Raw genomic sequence first — 22037 nt, forward strand, 5'->3', positions numbered from 1 at the left:
GCAGCAGGCGCGGTAGTAGTCCCCGCCCATGGATAGCTCCACCAACACGGGGTCCGAGCAGCCGCCGAAGCTCGGGCTAGGGTCCAGCCCCGCCCCCATCCTCCTCGTCCCGCGGCGTGCGGCGCCTGGGGGCACGCCATGACCGCGTCCTCTCCAGGGGCGAGAAATTTGCTATTTTGCCACTCTCAATTTTGGCTGCTTGTTATTATGCCATCCCGTGTCTATGACTGGTGGGACCGTCTGTGTCTATGATTTGTGGGTCCGATGGCATATTGACGAAGCCCACAAATGATAATGGCAAAATTGCCAATGGCTCCTCCAGGGGCCGGCACCACGACCCATGGCGAACCTACGTGTCGTTTGGTATTGGTAACCGATAATATTAAGGTAACGTTTCGTTCACAAAATATAATATAAATGATAATGGTAACTATTTACACTTAAATAATGGAGCGATAACAAATTTAAATAAGGTGTTATCTATTTATATTATAGTATCGATTATAGTTAGACTTAAACAAACATGATTTAATGTTATCGGTTACCCATTACATTACCAATATGTGAACCAAACGACTGTTTAGGTTCAATCATAATCGATACTATATTAAAAATGGATATCAGCTTATTTAAAATTGTTACGCTGGTATTCGAGGTATTCGAGTGTGAATCATTATCATTTACGTTATATTTTATGAACCAAACAGCACCCTAGTGGTGTTTTGATATGCCTCCTCCGGCTACTCGAATTACAAACTACTCCTTAGCATTTATCTAAAAGAAATAAATCTATGTAACTGGTAACCTAGTTTAATGGTAATATATTATATGTAGGGGTGGATATCGAGCTGGCTCGACTCGAGTTGGCTCGTTAAGATAACGAGCTGGATCGGCTTGACTCGTTATGTTAACGAGCTGAAGATCCAACTCGCATCGACTCGTTTGCCAACTTGAGCTGGCTCGTTTAGCTCGCGAGCCAGCTCGATAATACCATGTCTAGTGTCTACGAACGGATGTAAAAACATGAAGCAAAAGAAATGAAGGAGATCTATTAAGAAAAAATAGAGTTTGCAACTTAAGATTCCACACTCAACAAAGAACAAGATTAACTATAGTAGAGTACAAGATTAACTATTTTGGATCTGAGATTATTGTAATTCGATTAATTACTCCAACTCGTTTGGCTCGCGAGCCAGCTCGAGCTAGCTCGCTATCGTAACGAGTTGAAATACAAGCTCAACTCGTTATAAATTATAAACGAGTCGAATCGAGTCGAGCCACTATTGAGTCGAGTCGAGCGAGTTAACGAGCTACGAGTTTTTCGTCCGGCCCTAATTATATGATATTTTTTCTCAGTTTTAGTTGTGTGCTCACATATATCTTTAGTCGTGTTTTTTTCTCAGCTGTGCCTTTCCAGTGTTATAGAACAGAGAGGCACAACTGAGAAAAAACACGATTAATGGTACAACACACCACTAAAACCGAGGGCAACAATTTAAAAAACTATTTTTTTTATTTTCTAATCATATATCGCGGCTTCGGGTTTGGGTTGGGGTGGGGCCGGGCCGGCGGGGGCTTGGCGGCTTGGATTCGAGCGGGGCCGGGGAAGTAGCAGCGGCCAGCGGGAGCCTCTTCTGATCCTACGCTACGGTGCGTCTCTTCCGAGATCTCGGCGCAGGTGGAAGCGAAACACTGTCACTGCCGTGTATGACACGTGGGGCCCGCATGGGCCTGGAACCCATTTTTTTAATTTGCCAAAGGGGCCTGGTGCGACTCGTCGAATTTCTCACTCCGATGTGCTAACCTAGTGGGATTTCTTTCTCCTCAAATCACACGCTGCCGCCGGCTGATCAGATCCAGCGCCTAACCCGGCGGCTCCGGCGACGGTGAGTCGCCGGCGTCCATGACACCGGCCGCGGCGTGGTGCGCGCAGCACCGCCTCCGGTTCCTCCTACCGTCCCTCTTCCTCGCGCCCGTCCTCTTCTTCCTCCTGTCGCCGCCGTCCTCTCCGCCCTTCGTCAGCCTCCCCGCCTCCGGGTACGCGCTTCGCCCCTCCCGTACTCCTAGATCGTTCTGGCACATTCCTTAGTCCCGCGTTCGGTTTCTGGCAGAGAGCTGCCTCCTTTAAGCTCGCGGCTCATATGGGCGCAGCGGTGGTTGGTGGAGTGGCGCCCGTGCGGGTGGTGGCGGACGGCGCCATTGCAAGGTAATGCCTCGCAGTTTGTGTGTGGAATCTGGAACTGGATGCGCTGATGATCGACGCTTGCCCTCTGTGTGCAGCTCCGTCCAGGAGGAACGGGTACATCCGAATAGATTGCTACGGCGGTCTCAACCAGCTGCGACGTGATGTACGTTAAGAGACCTCGGTTAGAGTTTTCTCCTTCCTGTACATTTAGCTCTGGTTGTCAGTATCGCAGCAGCACTGCATGGAGTAGTGAGTAGTGAGACTCGAGGCTGAGAGCGCTGAACTTTCAGTCTGAAGCTCTTGATAATCTTGATGTTCCATAAAGAAATTGTGCTTTCTTCTGCTCATAACTTCATATCTTGTGCTTCTGGGTTCTGGATGGGCCATCAATTGATCCCACTGTGATGGATCTGCAGTTATGTGACGGAATTGGGGTTGCACGACTTCTGAACGCAACAATGGTTCTACCCAAGTTTGAGGTTGCCGCCTATTGGAATGAATCTAGGTATGCTGATTGAAGGTTTTGTAATTCAGTCCTGTTTGAAATAAGATTACAGTAGTTCTTATTGTATTGTTCTGTCAGTGGCTTTGCAGATGTTTTTGATGTTGATTACTTCATTGAGCAGACTAGAGGATATGTGGAAGTTGTTAAGGACTTGCCTGCAGAGATAGCGTCCAGAGAACCATTTAAGGTTGACTGCAGTAAACGGAAAGGACATTTTGATTACGTTGAAACGGTACTTCCAGCTCTCTTGGAGCATCAATACATCTCATTGACACCTGCCATGAATCAAAGAAGGGATAGGTAGTGCTCCTTATCTCATAGATCCTTAGCATTCACCGTCCATTTCTATAATACTATTGCTCTTATTCATTCTTACAAGCAATTTGTCTCACAAAATATATTGAGCTTTGCATGACGTCGAATAGAATATGTTATTTTATGTTCATTGTATTAGTATGTTGGAAGGGGTGATAATAAATCAGTTAGCAATAAAGTTCTGTAGGGCTACAAGATTGGCATCTTTGGTGCACTATATTATAGTGTATATGAAGTTTATATTTCCTACCAAAGGAAAATTAGTTTATGAAATATAATAGTTTTATCACTGCTGAATTCCTGAGTGGTATATGTGAAAGTACTACAACTAAGCCGTGATGAAGTATGAATCAGTATTTTTTTTGTCATTTATGCTTTAGACTTTAACATTTGATATGACCAAGCAGTTGGTAATTGCTACTTTCCATGGACGGGTGTGTTCATTGATTTCATTATTTAAATATAACTTTCTTACTTCTAATCAGCATAGAATATTTTTGTAAACCTTCAAAATTTGTTAGCTACTGGATTTCCTTAATTTCACAAGTTACTGTAAAAAGCTGTGGTGATCTGCATTCTGCATTTGTACTCTCTTTATCCCTCTGCAGTAAGGCACTAAGGCCATCTCCAGCGGAGCATATATATGGACGTGCAAAACAATGTTTTGCACTGTAGACTGCACTGTTTACAGAGTGAAATTTGAAATAGGTAGTGAGATAGGGAGTGATATAGGGAGGTTGCTCGAAAAGCCTAAGTGAACCTGATCTTTATTAGGCCCCCTTTAGTTGGGTTTTTTTTCAAACTGGTTTGGCTTCCCAAAATGCCAAAAGACAACAAAGGGTTGACTTTCCCAATGCAGCTTTTGTCTAGTACAAATTTTACAGCACCCTAGCTCATGATTTTACCTGTTGTTCTTCTAAATTTTCGCGAAAATTACCTACCTGTCACTGATTATGTTGGAGTTGTATTGGTCTTTTAAGACCACCCCTTTTTCTGTTTAAATATATAATGGGGCGCAGTTCTCCTGCGCGTTCGAGAAAAAAAAAATTATGTTGGAGCCAACCCTTCTTTCCCGTCCACAACTTTAGTTTGACTGTACACACTTAGTTTTGATGGCAATGATGCCTGCCTATATGTTATGAGAATTTGGGTACCATTTATTTGTTGGTTATATTTTTTTCCGTAACAGCGACCACTTCAATTTACCTAATATTAGTTTCCTATTATCTTCTAAACATTGTCATCGTCGCAATAGTCCTTTATGCCCAACCGTAACGTCAAAGATGTAGGTTGAGTGAGACAAGATATTTAGGCAACGAGTTGTTTAGTCCTTCCAGCTTATGTATGTACCAAAAAATTTGCATGATTAACTATTCTAGGCTTCACGATTGTGGCAATAACAATGTATATCCTAGAAATCATATTATTAACTCTTATATTCTTCATATTTGTATCATCAGTCGTATTAGGATCTTTGGTGATAAATATTTATTTGCAATGTTATTTATTCATCTCGAGGCTGATTCGGTGCCAAACTGATATATGTCTGCGTGTTTTCAGAAACCCCGCATATGCAAAAGCTTCATACTGTCAAGGCTGTTACAGCGCTCTCAGGTTGAATAAGAATGTGGAATCCAAAGCTGTTGAGCTCCTCCAAGCCATACCAAAACCCTTCTTATCCCTTCACCTGAGATTCGAACCAGATATGGTCGCTTACAGTCGGTGTTCATACACTGGCCTTTCTTCCAAATCAATGGACTCCATTGAAGCTGCACGCAGGGAGGGTAGGAAGGTATTGACCGGTGACGCTGCCCGCCTGTGGAGGAACCGTGGCAAGTGCCCTCTGACACCAAGCGAAACAGCATTCATCCTCCAGGCGCTAGGCATTCCTACAAACACAAACATTTATTTAGCTGCTGGTGACGGGCTAATGGAACTCGAGGGTTTCACGTCCGTTTACAAGAACACGTACACCAAATCGTCTCTCCTGACCCATGAAGCTTTCGAGAACATGCATGGCAACACAAAGGCTGCTCTCGACTACTATGTTTCGGTCAACAGCGACGCCTATGTCGCCACATTCTTTGGAAATATGGACAAGATGGTAACTGCGATGAGAACAATGCAAGGTCTCCAGAGGACACTGGTCTTGAGCAGGAGGGCCTTCGCAAACTACACTGCCGCTGGGCTAGCAGGGCAGCAACTGGCTAAGGCTATGTGGGACGCTCATCGAGAGGAGTATGTCAGAGGCAGGGGGTCGGCTCTGCCCGAGTACTGCTTTTGTGAGTTCAAATTGTAGCGCTAGTGGCTAAGTGATATGAGGTTTACCTAGACGGACACCTGTTGGCTTGGCGCAACTGTTAGATCTCGCTGTGATTGTGTAGACATGAATGAGCTGTTACTGCAAACGAGATTTCAGTCAGATGAGCTTCAACTGGGTACAGCTGAGAGACATTGATGTGTTATGACCTGGCCTTCTGTGCGAGTCAGCTGCGCTGTAGTATCTAGACCAAGTGGAAATGCTCTTGTCATATCCCATAACAGAGATGCAGTTCAGGTGCTGCCGGACGTGAAACAGTAGTGTGTGTCTGTGAGCTACAACACGCGGGAAGGTTCGAGTATGATGATCCATCAGCCGAGCTAAGAGGAAAGGGGTACTTAACTGGTTTGGAGGACAAGCGGGCGACAGTTTTGGAAATTCTGTTACTCTTCTCTAACAAACTGTATTCTTCTCCCTTCCAGTCTCTTCATCTGTTTTCGTTGTAATTCTGTATGCTGTTGAACTTGTGGAGAAAGAAGAGGAACAATTTTCTTCTGAGATTTGTGTGTGCGTTTGCACCGTTTTATCACTGGTGATCCTGTCAGAGCTCTCTGGTTGGCTTCATTGGAATTGGCTGCCTTTGGGTTTGGGGGACATGTTCTGCCGCACACACCGGCCAGAACATTTTCCGACGTCTGGGTTTTTGCCAAACTCTTTGATTTTTTTTTATTTTAGCTCATCCCTCCATCCTAAAATAGTTGACATTTCTCTGTTCTGAAATAGTTTTTAATCTTACCTTCTAACGACTTTTTTTTTTAATATACCTTTTCTTGTGCTAATCTCTCTCTATCTCTATTTTTTCTATGTTTTTATTTATTTTCTGTGTACTATATCTTTTTACTACTACTAAATTTCCGTGTATAAACTTGAAACGTCAACGGAGGGAGGAGGAATTTAAGCACATGATTTGCACAAACTAATGTGCCAGACCGAGCTCCAGCTAATCTAGTGATACGTGATGATGGGATTGTTTTCTCAACCGCCACGTTGGTGATGTGTTTGTACAGGTTTTGCGTGATGTGCCAATTCAAAATTATGGTTTGGGAGATATTTAAGAAATATCGCCTTTCCCATACCACTAGATTCGGTGTTAGTGGTGTGAAATGGCTAATACCTGATATCCAGGAGCAAAATCTGTCTTTCTTTTTTCCTACCGAAGACAATTTGTTCCAGCAGACTATGGAAAAGGTCTCTTGATTGGTCTATTTATTAAAAACTATAATCTAGTTATCTAGATTATATAATCCACCTAATAATTGGTGTTGTTTGTTTGTCTCTTAAAAACTGGATTATATAGGGCATGTTTGGTTCGTGACTAACGTGTTTTGTTTAAGATTAGTCGTTTGAATTAAATAATTAACCTTAAATAGAAAAATTAGGTAAAGTGTGGTAAATTAGGCAGCGATCCAAACAACTCTATAATATTTTAGGTAAACAAACAGGGTCTCAGAGCATGCGAAGTTGCGACAAAAAAGTATAAGCATGCTTCGTCCTTTATTATGACATGTTCTTGTTTGATATTAATCATATTGACCCTTTGAATCGACCGAGTATATTTTAATCTCCCTTCCTCTCGGCACCTTTAAAGGGAAGGACTTAAATCAATAACCATGTTGGCATGTTGTGCTTCTTGAAATCCCGATAGGTCCACAATATAGTAGCTTTGGTATTCAGTGCTATGATAATGCATATCTATCGGATACGTCCGGTGAGTATACCTCTTAAGGTGCGGAGTTGTAGACTTCTGAGTGTCGTGTCTGATATCGTATCTGGTGCCTTACTGAACATGTTCAGTGAGTGTTTTGTCTTGCACACTTATCTGTAACCCTCTCTATGTGCCCAATATAATATCACTAGTCGGTTGTCCGTGCGTTACGACGGTTTACAATAATATCAACGTAAACTATCTAAAAAAATCAAGATTTTTTATTAATTGTCTTCGCTCTCCGTATAATATTTTTTTATTTGGCTAACTAATGTTATTGTTTACTCCATGCAATATGTTTTGGTACAACACGACCAATGAAGTGAGCGATTAGAAGAGAGTTCACAATAACTGACTGAATGAACAGAGATTATAAAATGACATAATTCCACCATACAGAGACCAAATAAGAGAAAGTTTGTGAGCTCAAGTTTCTAACATAAGTCACATGAACTCAAACTTATAAAATAGATATATCAAAATATGGAGTGATTGCTAAAGCTAGGCATCAATAAAAGTTGGCTGCGCTCCATATAAATTATGCTACTTCGTAGCAATTACTAACGTTTAAAACCAACAAATAACTTTTTATTTACTGTTAGTGTGACAAATCATTGTTGTTCCATCCAATTCAGCGACCTTAAACAACATGGAGTCTATTGCACAATGTGGTTTCAAAAATGTCGGTGTTTCGAGACAGGGGGGTCCCTAAGCCGACGAGTGAGTGTGCTGCGTGCCCCAGCCCAGATGGGTCGAGCGCGGGGGCGAGCGCGAAGGGGGGAGAGGCGAGGTGGCCGGAGCCGAGCGTGAGAGAGGTGGAAGTCCCGTGGCCTTCGTGTTCGTCCCGCGCCCAGGTCAGGTGCGCTTGCAGTAGGGGGGTTACAAGCGTCCACGCGGGTGAGGGAAGCGAGCGGCCCCAAGAGAGCGCCTGTCCCGTCCTCGGTCCCGCGCGGCCAACCTCCTCTGAGAAGGCCCTGGTCCTTCCTTTTATAGTCGTAAGGAGAGGATCCAGGTGTACAATGGGGATGTAGCAGAGTGCTACGTGTCTAGCGGAGGGAGAGCTAGCGCCCTAGGTACATGCCAATGTGGCAGCCGGAGAGATCTGGGCACCCTGCTGGCGTGATGTCGTGGCTGTCGGAGGTGCGGCGGAGCCTGATGGAGGGACAGCTGTTGGAGCGGTCGAGTCCCTGCTGACGTTGTCCTGCTTCCGTAAGAGAGATGGGGGCCGCCGTCGTCATAGAGCTTGTGGAGCGCCATCATTGCCTCTCTGGCGGAGCTGGCCGGATGAGACGTCGGTCTTGTTCTCCGTGACCCGAGTCGATTCGGGGTGGGATGATGATGGCGCCTCCTGTTGACGTGGCGGTCTGTGCCCTAGGCAGGGCGACGTGGGGTTTCCTCCGAAGCCGAGGTTGAGTCTGCCTTCTGTTGCCGTGGCCGAGCCCGAGCCAAGGGGTCGGGCGAGGCGGAAGTCGTTCGGCCGAGGCCAGGGCGGAGTCCGAGCCCTGGGGTCGGGCGAGGCGGAGTTTCGTCGTCTTCCGGGTCTTAGCCCGAGTCCGAGCCCTGGGGTCGGGCGGAGCGGAGTTCGCCGTCTTCCGGGTCTTAGCCCGAGTCCGAGCCCTGGGGTCGGGTGGAGCGGAGTTCGCCGTCTTCCGGGTCTTAGCCCGAGTCCGAGCCCTGGGGTCGGGCGGAGCGGAGTTCGCCGTCTTCCGGGTCTTAGCCCGAGTCCGAGCCCTGGGGTCGGGCGGAGCGGAGTTCGCCGTCTTCCGGGTCTTAGCCCGAGTCCGAGCCCTGGGGTCGGGCGGAGCGGAGTTCGCCGTCTTCCGGGTCTTGCCCGAGTCCGAGCCCTGGGGTCGGGCGGAGCGGAGTTTCGTCGTGGCGCCTTTGGCAAGGCCTGACTGCCTGTCAGACTCACTCTGTCGAGTGGCACTGCAGTCGGAGTGGCGCAGGCGGCGTTGTCCTTCTGTCAGACTGGCCAGTGGAGCGGTGGAGTGACGGCGGTCACCTCGGCTCTGCCGGGGGCGCGTGTCAGGATAGAGGTGTCAGGCCACCTTTGCGTTAAATGCCCCTGCAATTTGGTCAGTCGGTGTGGTGATTTAGTCAAGGTTGCTTCTGAGCGAAGCCAAGGCCTTGGGCGAGCCGGTGATGTGTCCGCCATAAAAAGGGGGCCTCGGGCGAGACGGAAGTCTCTCGAGGCCGGCTGCCTTTGGCCGAGGCTAGGCTCGGGTGAAGCGTGATCGAGTCACTCGTGTGGACTGATCCCTGACTTAATCGTGCCCATCAGGCCTTTGCAGCTTTATGCTGATGGGGGTTACCAGCTGAGAATTAGGCGCCTTGAGGGTACCCCTAATTATGGTCCCCGACAGTAGCCCCCGAGCCTCGAAGGGAGTGTTAGCACTCGCTTGGAGGCTTTTGTCGCACTTTTTTGCAAGGGGACCAGCCTTTCTCGGTTGCATTTCGTTCCGGTGGGTGCGCGCGAGCGCACCCGCCGGGTGTAGCCCCCGAGGCCTCGGAGGAGTGGTTACACTCCTTCGAGGTCTTAATACTTCGCTTAACGCTTCGGCTGGTCTGGTCGTTCCCTCATGCGAACTGGCCGTAGCCCGGGTGCACGGTCGGGGCCCAAGCTCTCGGGCTGGTATGTTGACGCTGTCAACGATTTGGCCGGAGCCGGTTTTTGCGAGAGCAGCCCCCGAGCCTCTGCACAGGGCGAGAGGACGATCAGGGACAGACTCGACTTTTTACATACGCCCCTACGTCGCCTTTCCGCAAGGAGGAGGGGGGGAGTGCGCCATGTTACCCTCGATGGGCACCGAACATGGTGTCTCCGGTGAGCTGCAAGCGGGTAATCCGAGTGGACGTCCGTGCCCCGTTCGTTGGGGGTCGGCTAGGGGCCCAGAGGCACGCCCAAAAGTACCTGCGGGTGATTTGCCGGACCCGGTCCCCTGGCGACGGGGTCCGAGGGCTCGATGCCTCCCTCCGATGGGATTCTGTTACAAGATCGTTCCCGCTGGTCTCGGAAATGTCCTAGGGTACCTCGGGAGCGCAGCCCGAGCCTCGGTTATGTATCGAACGTACCCCTGGTCATCCCTCGCTCGGTGTCTGAGGCGACTGTGAACCCTTCGGGGGCCAGCCTTCGAACCCCTGATCAGTAATGGGCGCGGATCCCGAGTAGCCTGAGGCGGCCATGGAGCCCTTCGGGGGGCTGGCCTTCGAACCCCTGACCAGTAGTGGGTGTCGGGCCCACGCGATCTGAGGCGACTGTTGAACCCTCGGGGGGCCAGCCTTCGAACCCCTGATCAGTAATGGGGGGCTCGGAGCCCGGTTCCTTCGCGGAGAAGGATCCCTTTCGGGGTATCCCCCTTTCCCGGTCCCTGTTGCAAGAGATAGAGAAAGAGGAAAACGGAAAAGGATACGAAATCGGACGACGTGGCGTACCTTTTCTGACGCGGTTATTGCGGCGAAGGTGAAGCGTCGCGCGCTCCTCCTACCAGAGGCGTCGCGTGTCCCGCCGCGGAGTTAATGCGACGGGGCGAGTGGTTGGCGGGGCGGCCGTTGCGCGCGTGCGATCCGTTTGAGGAACGGGTCACGGGTGCACCGTCTTCACGCCGTGAGAGGAGGCTCTCTTGCTGTCTCAGGATGGGACGTGTGCCTGGCTGACGACGTGACCGCTGCGCCCGCCCGCCTGCCACCGCTATTACTGCCGGCCCACTTTCGGTCGCTTTGACCGACGCGCCAGTCTGGCGCTGTTGGGTCGCCTCGAGTCGTGGCATAGGCTTCGCAACCGAAGAGGCGCGATGGTGGCACAAGTGGCGGTGCGGTTGCTTGCATGCAGCAACTGGCGCGCCGATTGCTCGACGCGTGGGCCTGGGTTCCAAGCTGGCGTGTCAGAAGTCGGAGAAGCGCGTCCATCTGGCACGGTTGCATGCCGCCTGCATGGCTGCCCGCTCCTTCTGCCCGTTGGTCTGGGCGAAAATGGGGGGTCGCCTGTAACCGCTGGACGGTCGTGCGCACCATGCACGGCGGTTTGGCTTCTTCTGCCCTGAGCCGGCTTGCATGACATGCGGGACCCAGCCCCCGAGTCGCAGGGGAGGGCCTTGGAGCGTGTTGGAGAAGACTCGGCCCGCGGTGCCTGGGGGCGCACGTAGGGGGAGTTGCCTTTAAAAGGAGGGGGGCTCCTTTCGTAAGGCAACCATGTTTTCTTCCTCCCTTAAGCGTCGGGTCTTCCTGTCTTGCAAGCCCCCGGATGGGGGGTATCCGCCGCCTTTCTGCCTCCTCGTTGGAGGAACGCAACTCCATGGGAGTTGGTACCTCTCAGCCATCGTTCGGCTTCAAGGATTTTCATCACGCAGCCTGGCCACACCCCGCCACCGGCGGTCACCCAAGATGGTGACCTCTAGTTCGACGGTGGGGAAAACGGGCCAGGCCGCGGCCTCTACTCCTCCCTCGGCCTCAAGGATTTTCGTCATCCGGGCCAAGATGGAAGATGAGGCGAGTCGGGGGGCCGCCTCCGCGTGGGTCGGCTGCCCCCTTCTTCCCCCTGCGCCCGGGGGTGAAGGGCGTCCTTGAGCCCCACGGAGACTTCCTCCAGCCATGCCAGGATATGCAGGGCGCTAGGGGCCCTGGGTCCCCGTCTCCCTGCCTGAATGGCTGGTTCTCGTCCTCAGCGGGGGGGGGGAGCCCTTCTGCCGTGACACCTCCCCCAAAGCTGCTGCTTACGCTGCTTCGCTGTCTGGGGCAGGGGTGGTGGCCGTCGCGGTTGGAATGGGCGGCAGCGAGCCGCCCATCGTTCTTCAGTTACTCCGCAGGCCTTCCCCTTCGGAGGGGGGTTGTTCGTACCTGCGGAGGAGGGAACCGGAGTTCCGTTGGTAGTGGCATCTCGTATGCCAGTGAGTTCGTTCATTGTGGCTGTCGAGGCCTGAACGTGTATGTAATTTTGGCACGGAGCCGTGTTTTTTCCTCATTTTCGAGCACTAAGTCTCGCCTGTTTGATTATCTGAACCGCTTTACCAAGCATGAGTTGCCCCGTGTCAAGGTGACGGGTGAGGTATCCGTATCCCGGAGGCGTAGGAATCCCTCGGCCCGTTCGGCCTTGTTATGTGAGGCTCCTCTAGCTTAGTTGAAGAGACCCCTCGGCCGCCCTTCGGTGGATCGAGGCCGGGGGTAGCGATATCAGTATGAACAGAGGCGGAGTTGGCTCGAGAATGGGGAACCTGGTTGGCTGGAGCCTAGCCGTGTTGTCCGTCAGCAGAGCCGACGCCAAAGTCAGTCAGTCGAGGCCTCGGATCGGGCTGGTGCCCTTGGAAGCCGGTTGACCGAGGCCCCAGGGGTAACCGGTTGAGCCGCCTGCTCAGGCCGGATTCCCGGAGGAGCCCCTGGACCGCGGCGCCGCCCGAGGCTGGGTCGGGTTTTGCTGAAGACGTCGTCGATGCCGAGGGTGCTACGGCTCCCTTCGGCGTGAAGACCCGAGCCTGCAGGATCAGATCATCTTGTAGCGTATGCTTTCTACGGCCGCCGAGGCCAGAAGAAAACGCCCTCGCCGCGCTTGCGAAGCTGCGTCTTTTTTCCTCCTGTTTCAAGCATCTGGACTCTGTCGGTAACAGGGATGTTTGTGTGAGCGAGAGTTGCTTTTCGCGGAAGGGACGAGTGAGGTATCCGTATCCCAGAGGCGTGGGAATCCCTCGGCTCGGTCGGCCTTGCCGCTTACGCGTACTTTCACCCGTCCATGAGGCCCTGTCCCCGACTTAGTCGAGAAAGCTTGAAGGACTGCTTCGGCAGGAGAGCTTCCGAACGTGATGACTCGTTCGGTCCATGGAGTCGCTTTACCCGAGCGCAAGTTACTTATCGCAGAAAGGGACGAGTGAGGTATCCGTATCCCGGAGGCGTAGGAGTCCCTCGGCTCGGTCAGCCTTGGCTGCTTACGTGTACCTCGTCGTTTCCAGGATCCGCTTTCCGAAGTAGTCAAGAAGCACGAAAGAAATCCTGCTAAAAAGAGATCCTTTTTCGAGGAAAAATTCGACGCAGAGGGGGTCTCCCCCCTTTTAGCCCCCGAGGGAGGGTCGGGCTTTGCCGAGGCTAGGCCGACCCTTCCTTGACAACTAAACTTTGCGTAGGTGCGAGGTATATGAACAACTTGAAAACATCTTAAGGGTAGAAGCGACGTAGCTGTTTGATGTTCCAAGCGTTGCCATAGATCTCGCCTTGATTGCTGGCCAGCTTGTATGTTCCGGGCTTCAGAACTTTGGCGATGACGAATGGCCCTTCCCAGGGGGGCGTGAGCTTGTGCCTCCCTCGGGCGTCTTGTCGCAGCCGAAGCACCAGGTCGCCCACCTGGAGTTCTCGGGACCGGACCCCTCGGGCGTGGTAGCGTCGCAGGGACTGTTGGTACCGCGCCGAGTGTAGCAAGGCCCTGTCCCGAGCTTCCTCCAGCTGGTCCAGCGATTCCTCTCGGCTGGCTTGGTTGCTTTGTTCGGTGTAGGCCCTCGCCCTCGGGGAGCCATATTCCAGGTCAGTGGGCAAGATAGCTTCAGCCCCGTAGACCAGGAAAAACGGCGTGAAGCCCGTGGCACGACTCGGCGTCGTCCTTAGGCTCCAGACCACCGAGGGGAGTTCCTTCATCCATCGCCTGCCGAACTTGTTGAGGTCGTTGTAGATCCGAGGCTTGAGCCCTTGTAGAATCATGCCGTTGGCACGCTCTACCTGCCCATTCGACATGGGATGAGCCACGGCGGCCCAGTCCACCCGGATATGGTGATCTTCGCAAAAATCCAAGAATTTTTTGCCGGTGAACTGGGTGCCGTTGTCGGTGATGATGGAGTTCGGGACCCCGAAGCGATGGATGATGTTGGTGAAGAATGCCACCGCCTGCTCGGACCTGATGCTGTTCAGAGGTCGGACCTCGATCCACTTGGAGAATTTGTCGATGGCGACTAGCAGGTGCGTGTAGCCCCCGGGCGCCTTCTGCAAGGGACCGACGAGGTCCAGACCCCATACAGCAAAGGGCCAGGTGATGGGTATTGTCTGCAGAGCCTGAGCGGGCAGGTGTGTTCGCTTCGCATAGAATTGGCACCCTTCGCAGGTGCGGACAATTCTAGTGGCGTCAGCCACCGCCGTTGGCCAGTAGAAGCCTTGCCGGAAAGCATTTCCAACAAGGGCTCGGGGTGCTGCGTGGTGGCCGCAAGCCCCCGAGTGTACTTCTTGCAGCAGTTCCCGACCTTCGGCGATGGAGATGCATCGCTGGAGGATGCCCGAGGGGCTGCGATGGTAGAGCTCCTCTTCGTCGCCCAGCAAGATGAATGACTTGGCGCGTCGCGCTACCCGCCGAGCCTCGACTTGGTCGAGGGGTAGCTCTCCTCGACGGAGATATTGCAGGTACGGGGCCTGCCAATCTTGGTCTGGCGTGGCCCCGCTCTGCCCTTCCTCGACGTTCAATGCCCCGCCCTCGGGGGCCGAGGGTACCTCGGGCTGGGCCGAGGGTGCCTCGGGCTGAACCGAGGGTACCTCGGGCTGAGCCGAGGGTACCTCGGGCTGAGCCGAGGGTACCTCGGGCTGAGCCGAGGGTACCTCGGGCTCGGGCGCGTTGTCGAGCTTGACAGAGGGTTGATGCAGATCCCGGGAGAAGACGTCCGGGGGGACTGTCGTTCGCCCCGAGGCTATCTTAGCCAGCTCGTCTGCGGTTTCGTTGTAGCGCCGAGCGATGTGGTTGAGCTCGAGCCCGAAGAACTTGTCTTCTAGGCGCCGAACCTCGTCGCAGTAGGCCTCCATCTTCGGGTCGCGGCAGTGGGAGTTCTTCATGACTTGGTCGATGACGAGCTGCGAATCACCGCGGGCGTCGAGGCGTCTGACCCCTAGCTCGATGGCGATCCGCAATCCGTTGACCAGAGCTTCGTACTCGGCCACATTGTTGGACGCCGGGAAGTGGAGGCGCAGCACGTAGCGCAAGTGCTTACCGAGGGGCGAGATGAAGAGCAGGCCCGCGCCGGCCCCCGTCTTCATCAGCGACCCGTCGAAAAACATGGTCCAGAGCTCCGGTTGGATCGGAGTCGTTGGCAGTTGGGTGTCGACCCATTCGGCCACGAAATCCGCCAATACTTGGGACTTGATGGCCTTCCGAGGGGCGAACGAGATCGTTTCGCCCATGATCTCCACCGCCCACTTTGCGATCCTGCCCGAGGCCTCTCGGCACTGGATGATCTCCCCCAGGGGGAAGGATGACACCACAGTTACCGGATGGGACTCGAAGTAGTGTCGTAGCTTCCGCCTTGTCAGGATCACAGCATACAGCAGCTTTTGAACTTGTGGGTAGCGGATCTTAGTCTCGGACAGCACTTCGCTGATGAAGTAGACCGGCCTCTGAACGGGCAATGTATGCCCTTCCTCCTGCCTTTCGACCACAATCGCGGCGCTAACCACCTGAGTGGTCGCGGCGACGTAGACCAAGAGGGTTTCCCCGTCCGCCGGCGGCACCAAGACTGGCGCCTTTGTAAGGAGCGCCTTCAGGTTGCCGAGGGCTTCCTCGGCCTCAGGGGTCCAAACGAAACATTCGGCCTTCCTTAAGAGGCGGTACAGAGGCAGACCTCTTTCGCCGAGGCGTGAGATGAAACGGCTCAGGGCCGCGAGGCATCCCATGACCCTCTGTACCCCTTTTAAGTCCTTGATGGGTCCCATGCTGGTGATGGCCGCAATCTTCTCCGGGTTGGCTTCGATGCCTCGCTCAGAGACGATGAACCCTAGGAGCATGCCTCGGGGTACCCCGAAGACACACTTCTCAGGATTAAGCTTGACTCCTTTCGCCTTGAGACACCGGAATGTCACTTCAAGGTCGGAGAGGAGGTCGGAAGCCTTCCGTGTCTTGACTACGATGTCATCGACGTAGGCCTCGACTGTGCGACCGATGTGTTCGCCGAACACATGGTTCATGCACCGCTGGTACGTCGCGCCTGCATTCCTCAAGCCGAACGGCATGGTGACATAGCAGTACATGCCGAACGGCGTGATGAAAGAAGTCGCGAGCTGGTCGGACTCTTTCATCCGGATCTGGTGATACCCCGAGTAGGCATCGAGGAAGGACAGGGTTTCGCACCCAGCAGTGGAATCCACGATTTGGTCGATGCGAGGCAGAGGGTAGGGAACCTTCGGACATGCTTTGTTGAGACCAGTGTAGTCTACACACATCCGCCATTTCCCCCCTTTCTTCCTCACAAGCACAGGGTTGGCAAGCCATTCGGGATGGAATACCTCTTTGATGAACCCTGCCGCCATTAGCTTGTGGATCTCTTCGCCAATCGCTCTGCGCTTCTCCTTGTCGAATCGGCGCAGAGGCTGCCTGACGGGTCGGGCTCCGGCCCGAATATCCAGCGAGTGCTCGGCGACATCCCTCGGTATGCCGGGCATGTCCGAGGGACTCCACGCAAAGACGTCGGCGTTTGCGCGGAGAAAGTCGACGAGCACTGCTTCCTATTTGGGGTCGAGCCCGGAACCGATCCGGATCTGCTTGGTGGTGTCGCCACTGGGGTCGAGGGGGACGGCCTTGACCGTCTCCGCTGGCTCGAAGTTGCCGGCATGGCGCTTCACGTCTGGGACCTCCTTGGAGAGGTTCTCCAGGTCGGCGATGAGGGCCTCGGACTCGGCGAGGGCCTCGGCGTATTCCACGCACTCCACGTCGCATTCGAACACGTGTTTGTACGTGGGGCCGATGGTGATGACCCCGTTGGGGCCCGGCATCTTGAGCTTCAGGTAGGTGTAGTTGGGGACGGCCATGAACTTCGCGTAGCATGGCCTCCCTAGCACGGCGTGGTAGGTTCCTCGGAACCCGACCACTTCGAACGTCAGGGTCTCCCTTCGGAAGTTGGAGGGTGTCCCGAAGCAGACTGGGAGGTCGAGTCGCCCGAGGGGCTGGACGCGCTTCCCAGGGATGATCCCGTGGAAGGGCGCAGCGCCTGCTCGGACGGAGGACGGATCGACGCGCAGAAGCTTGAGGGTCTCGGCGTAGATGATGTTGAGGCAGCTGCCCCCGTCCATCAGGACCTTGGTGAGCCTGACATCGCCGACAACGGGGTCGACGACGAGCGGGTATTTCCCCGGGCTCGGCACATGGTCGGGGTGGTCGGCCCGGTCGAAAGTGATGGGCTTGTCGGACCAGTCTAGGTAGACTGGCGCCGCCACCTTCACCGAGAAGACCTCCCGGCGCTCTTGCTTGCGGTGCCGAGCCAAGGTATTCGCCGCATGCCCTCCATAGATCATGAAGCAGTCGCGGACCTCGGGGAACCCCCCTGCTGGGTGATCTTCGTTCTTGTCGTCGTCGTGGGCCCTGCCACCCTCGGCGGGTGGCCCGGCCCTGTGGAAATGACGCCGAAGCATAACGCACTCCTCGAGGGTGTGCTTGACGGGCCCCTGATGGTAGGGGCACGGCTCCTTGAGCATCTTGTCGAAGAGGTTTGCACCTCCGGGGGGCTTCCGAGGGTTCTTATACTCGGCGGCGGCGACAAGGTCCGCGTCGGCGGCGTCGCGTTTCGATTGCGACTTCTTCTTGCCTTTCTTCTTGGCGCCGCGCGGAGCAGACGCCTCGGGAGCTTCTTCCGATGGGCGGCCCTGGGGCTGCTTGTCCTTTCGGAAGATAGCCTCGACCGCCTCCTGGCCGGAGGCGAACTTGGTGGCGATGTCCATCAGCTCGCTCGCCCTGGTGGGGGTTTTGCGACCCAGCTTGCTCACCAGGTCGCGGCAAGTGGTGCCGGCGAGGAACGCGCCGATGACATCCGAGTCGGTGATGTTGGGCAGCTCGGTGCGCTGCTTCGAGAATCGCCGGATGTAGTCCCGGAGCGACTCCCCCGGCTGTTGCCGGCAGCTTCGAAGGTCCCAGGAATTCCCGGGGCGCACGTATGTGCCCTGGAAATTGCCAGCGAAGGCTTGGACCAAGTCGTCCCAGTTGGAAATCTGCCCCGGAGGCAGGTGCTCCAACCAGGCGCGAGCAGTGTCGGAGAGGAACAGGGGGAGGTTGCGGATGATGAGGTTGTCGTCGTCCGTTCCACCCAGTTGGCAGGCAAGGCGGTAGTCCGCGAGCCACAGTTCCGGTCTCGTTTCCCCCGAGTACTTTGTGATAGTAGTCGGGGGTCGGAACCGGGTCGGGAATGGCGCCCGTCGGATGGCCCGACTGAAGGCCTGCGGGCCGGGTGGTTCGGGCGAGGGACTTCGATCCTCCCCGCTATCGTAGCGCCCCCCACGCCTGGGGTGGTAGCCTCGGCGCACCCTTTCGTCGAGGCGAGCCCGGCGGTCGCGTCGATGGTGCTCGTTGCCGAGGTGGCCCGGGGCCGCAGGCGCGGTGTTGCGCGTGCGCCCGGTGTAGACCGAGGCTTCCCGCATGAATCGGGAAGTCGCGACATGAGGTTCCGAGGGATATCCTTGCCTCCGGGATGCAGTGCTCTCGGCCCGCCGGGCCGCAGCGCCTTCCAGGAGATTCTTGAGTTCTCCCTGGATTCGCCGACCCTTGGTGGTTGACGGCTCCGGCATCGCGCGGATGAGCATTGCTGCGGTTGCCAGGTTCTGACCGACCCCGCTGGATGCGGGCGGCGGCCTGATCCTGACATCGTTGGCGACGCGGTGCTGGAGACCTTGGGGCAGATGACGTATTTCTCCGGCCAGGGGTTGGCCCACCCATGCCTGTCCGACGTCCCGACGGATCGGCTCAAGCGCTCCTGTTTCCTCGTTGAGCCTGGCCTGCGCCTCGCGGACTTGCTCGAGTTGTGGGTCGTAACCCCCCGCCGGAGCGGGGACCACAGCTAGCTCCCGTGGGATGTCGGCGCGAGGCACCGGCCTGGGGAGGTCACCATCCTCCGACATGCCAAGATGGTTGCCTTCGGTGGGATCCCCTAGCTCGATGTGGAAACATTCGCGGCTTGGGCCGCAGCTCTCGTCGCCAAGGCTGCGGCTTCCATCGGAACAGTCGGATAGACAGTAGTCACATGCGGTCATGAAGTCCCGCACGGCACTGGGGCTGCCAAGTCCGGAGAAATCCCAACCGATGCTGGGATCGTCATCTTCCTCGGACCCAGAGGGCCCGCAGGTCGAGACGTCCGTCAGTCGGTCCCAAGGCGACCGCATACAGGACCTCAGTGGGGTTGCACTCGCCTCAATGAGAGCGCCCGCCAAAACGAGGTCGTTTGGCGGGTTGAGGCCGAGTCGAAATGACGCAAGATGGGAGTTAGTCGTTACCTTTTGGTCGACGAGGAGCGACGTAGTCACACCGGGGACTGGTTGCGCCGTCATCCCTGGTTTGAGGGCGACGTCCTGCAGGCTTTCCGCGAGCGCGCCGGCGTCGTCTTCTTGCTCAAGGTCAGCGTGCCGCGGGGGGACGGCGCTCGCCTCCGTCTCGAACGCGAGGTCGACGTCCGGCGTGCCTTCCGTCGGGGCGTCGGGGGGCGTCGATTCGCTCGACGACCGACGAAGCGCGGCCTCCCGTCTGGCCTTGACGGCTCCGCCTCCTCCTCCGTTGGCGGGGGAGAGAACGGAGCGAGCCCGAATATTGTTCTTCCACCACGCGGGGAAGACGTCGTCGATTCCGCCGCCGGCGGGCGGGTTGTCGGCCGCCATTGTCGTAGTCGCGCGGCGGTGGAAGAAGTGTCATGTCGTAGCTGCCGTCGAAGGACATGAACTCGAGAGTCCCGAAACGAAGCACCGTCCCGGGCCGGAGATGTTGCTGGAGACTGCCCATCTGGAGCTTGACGGGGAGCTGTTCGTCAGCACGCAGCAGGCCCCTACCTGGCGCGCCAACTGTCGGCGTTTCGAGACAGGGGGGTCCCTAAGCCGACGAGTGAGTGTGCTGCGTGCCCCAGCCCAGATGGGTCGAGCGCGGGGGCGAGCGCGAAGGGGGGAGAGGCGAGGTGGCCGGAGCCGAGCGTGAGAGAGGTGGAAGTCCCGCGGCCTTCGTGTTCGTCCCGCGCCCAGGTCAGGTGCGCTTGCAGTAGGGGGGTTACAAGCGTCCACGCGGGTGAGGGAAGCGAGCGGCCCCAAGAGAGCGCCTGTCCCGTCCTCGGTCCCGCGCGGCCAACCTCCTCTGAGAAGGCCCTGGTCCTTCCTTTTATAGTCGTAAGGAGAGGATCCAGGTGTACAATGGGGATGTAGCAGAGTGCTACGTGTCTAGCGGAGGGAGAGCTAGCGCCCTAGGTACATGCCAATGTGGCAGCCGGAGAGATCTGGGCACCCTGCTGGCGTGATGTCGTGGCTGTCGGAGGTGCGGCGGAGCCTGATGGAGGGACAGCTGTTGGAGCGGTCGAGTCCCTGCTGACGTTGTCCTGCTTCCGTAAGAGAGATGGGGGCCGCCGTCGTCATAGAGCTTGTGGAGCGCCATCATTGCCTCTCTGGCGGAGCTGGCCGGATGAGACGTCGGTCTTGTTCTCCGTGACCCGAGTCGATTCGGGGTGGGATGATGATGGCGCCTCCTGTTGACGTGGCGGTCTGTGCCCTAGGCAGGGCGACGTGGGGTTTCCTCCGAAGCCGAGGTTGAGTCTGCCTTCTGTTGCCGTGGCCAAGCCCGAGCCAAGGGGTCGGGCGAGGCGGAAGTCGTTCGGCCGAGGCCAGGGCGGAGTCCGAGCCCTGGGGTCGGGCGAGGCGGAGTTTCGTCGTCTTCCGGGTCTTAGCCCGAGTCCGAGCCCTGGGGTCGGGCGGAGCGGAGTTCGCCGTCTTCCGGGTCTTAGCCCGAGTCCGAGCCCTGAGGTCGGGTGGAGCGGAGTTCGCCGTCTTCCGGGTCTTAGCCCGAGTCCGAGCCCTGGGGTCGGGCGGAGCGGAGTTCGCCGTCTTCCGGGTCTTAGCCCGAGTCCGAGCCCTGGGGTCGGGCGGAGCGGAGTTCGCCGTCTTCCGGGTCTTAGCCCGAGTCCGAGCCCTGGGGTCGGGCGGAGCGGAGTTCGCCGTCTTCCGGGTCTTGCCCGAGTCCGAGCCCTGGGGTCGGGCGGAGCGGAGTTTCGTCGTGGCGCCTTTGGCAAGGCCTGACTGCCTGTCAGACTCACTCTGTCGAGTGGCACTGCAGTCGGAGTGGCGCAGGCGGCGCTGTCCTTCTGTCAGACTGGCCAGTGGAGCGGTGGAGTGACGGCGGTCACCTCGGCTCTGCCGGGGGCGCGTGTCAGGATAGAGGTGTCAGGCCACCTTTGCGTTAAATGCCCCTGCAATTTGGTCAGTCGGTGTGGTGATTTAGTCAAGGTTGCTTCTGAGCGAAGCCAAGGCCTTGGGCGAGCCGGTGATGTGTCCGCCATAAAAAGGGGGCCTCGGGCGAGACGGAAGTCTCTCGAGGTCGGCTGCCTTTGGCCGAGGCTAGGCTCGGGTGAAGCGTGATCGAGTCACTCGTGTGGACTGATCCCTGACTTAATCGTGCCCATCAGGCCTTTGCAGCTTTATGCTGATGGGGGTTACCAGCTGAGAATTAGGCGCCTTGAGGGTACCCCTAATTATGGTCCCCGACAAAAAACGACCTAATGCTTACAAGAGCCAAAAACGTCGTGTCGTGCTTAGGCTGTAGCTTCGGCCCATAGTACTGGCCCGACACGATTATATTTTTTTATTTTACAAAAAACATATATACATATATACAATTTATATTCTATGGTCTCAGAAACGACCTAATGCTTGCAAGAGCCAAGAATGCCGTGTCGTGCTTGGGTTGTAGCCTCGGCTCGTAGTGCTGATCCGATCCGACACGATTATATTTTTTATTTTAAAAAATGTATATACATATATACAATTTATATTCGATATTAAAAATATCCGAGCATGATGTTCTACTGGTTAGACAACTTCACCTAGTGTCTTTCATCCTTCTTCCATCAGGATATAGGTTCGAACCCCACCTCCTTCACTGTTTTTTAACATTTTACGTTGATTTAATCAAATGGGCCGACGAGCTAACGGGTTGGCCCGGCATAGTCAGCAGGTCGGCATGACATGTCTAGGCTAGAGTTGTGGCCTGTGGGCGTCTGGCTTGTGTCGGACCGTTGTTTGGCCATCTATAGGCGTGCAGCGGATTAATTTG

The 22037-nt window shown here is 55.3% G+C and overlaps 1 protein-coding gene across 2 annotated transcripts; it reads left to right on the forward strand.

Moving 5' to 3' along the window:
• The first annotated feature begins 1721 nt into the window (after positions 1-1721).
• On the forward strand, positions 1722-5869 carry LOC100279791 (uncharacterized). 2 transcript variants are annotated; one of them, XM_008674648.3, is made up of 6 exons: positions 1722-2037; positions 2112-2206; positions 2281-2348; positions 2602-2690; positions 2769-2990; positions 4566-5869. In XM_008674648.3, the coding sequence occupies exons 1-6, from the start codon at positions 1904-1906 to the stop codon at positions 5302-5304; spliced, it is 1347 nt and encodes a 448-aa protein (XP_008672870.1). In that variant the 5' UTR covers positions 1722-1903; the 3' UTR covers positions 5305-5869.
• Positions 5870-22037: the final 16168 nt, after the last annotated feature.

The sequence above is a fragment of the Zea mays genome, chromosome 1 (assembly GCF_902167145.1).
Source record: "Zea mays cultivar B73 chromosome 1, Zm-B73-REFERENCE-NAM-5.0, whole genome shotgun sequence".
Taxonomy (NCBI): Eukaryota; Viridiplantae; Streptophyta; class Magnoliopsida; order Poales; family Poaceae; genus Zea; species Zea mays.

Coding starts and splice junctions, on each gene's coding strand:
- LOC100279791 (XM_008674648.3), top strand. CDS start 1,904: ATGACACCGGCCGCGGCGTGGTGCGCGCAGCACCGCCTCCGGTTCCTC. Junction 2,691..2,768: donor GCCTATTGGAATGAATCTAG/GTATGCTGATTG, acceptor TTGTTCTGTCAG/TGGCTTTGCAGATGTTTTTG. Junction 2,991..4,565: donor ATGAATCAAAGAAGGGATAG/GTAGTGCTCCTT, acceptor GCGTGTTTTCAG/AAACCCCGCATATGCAAAAG.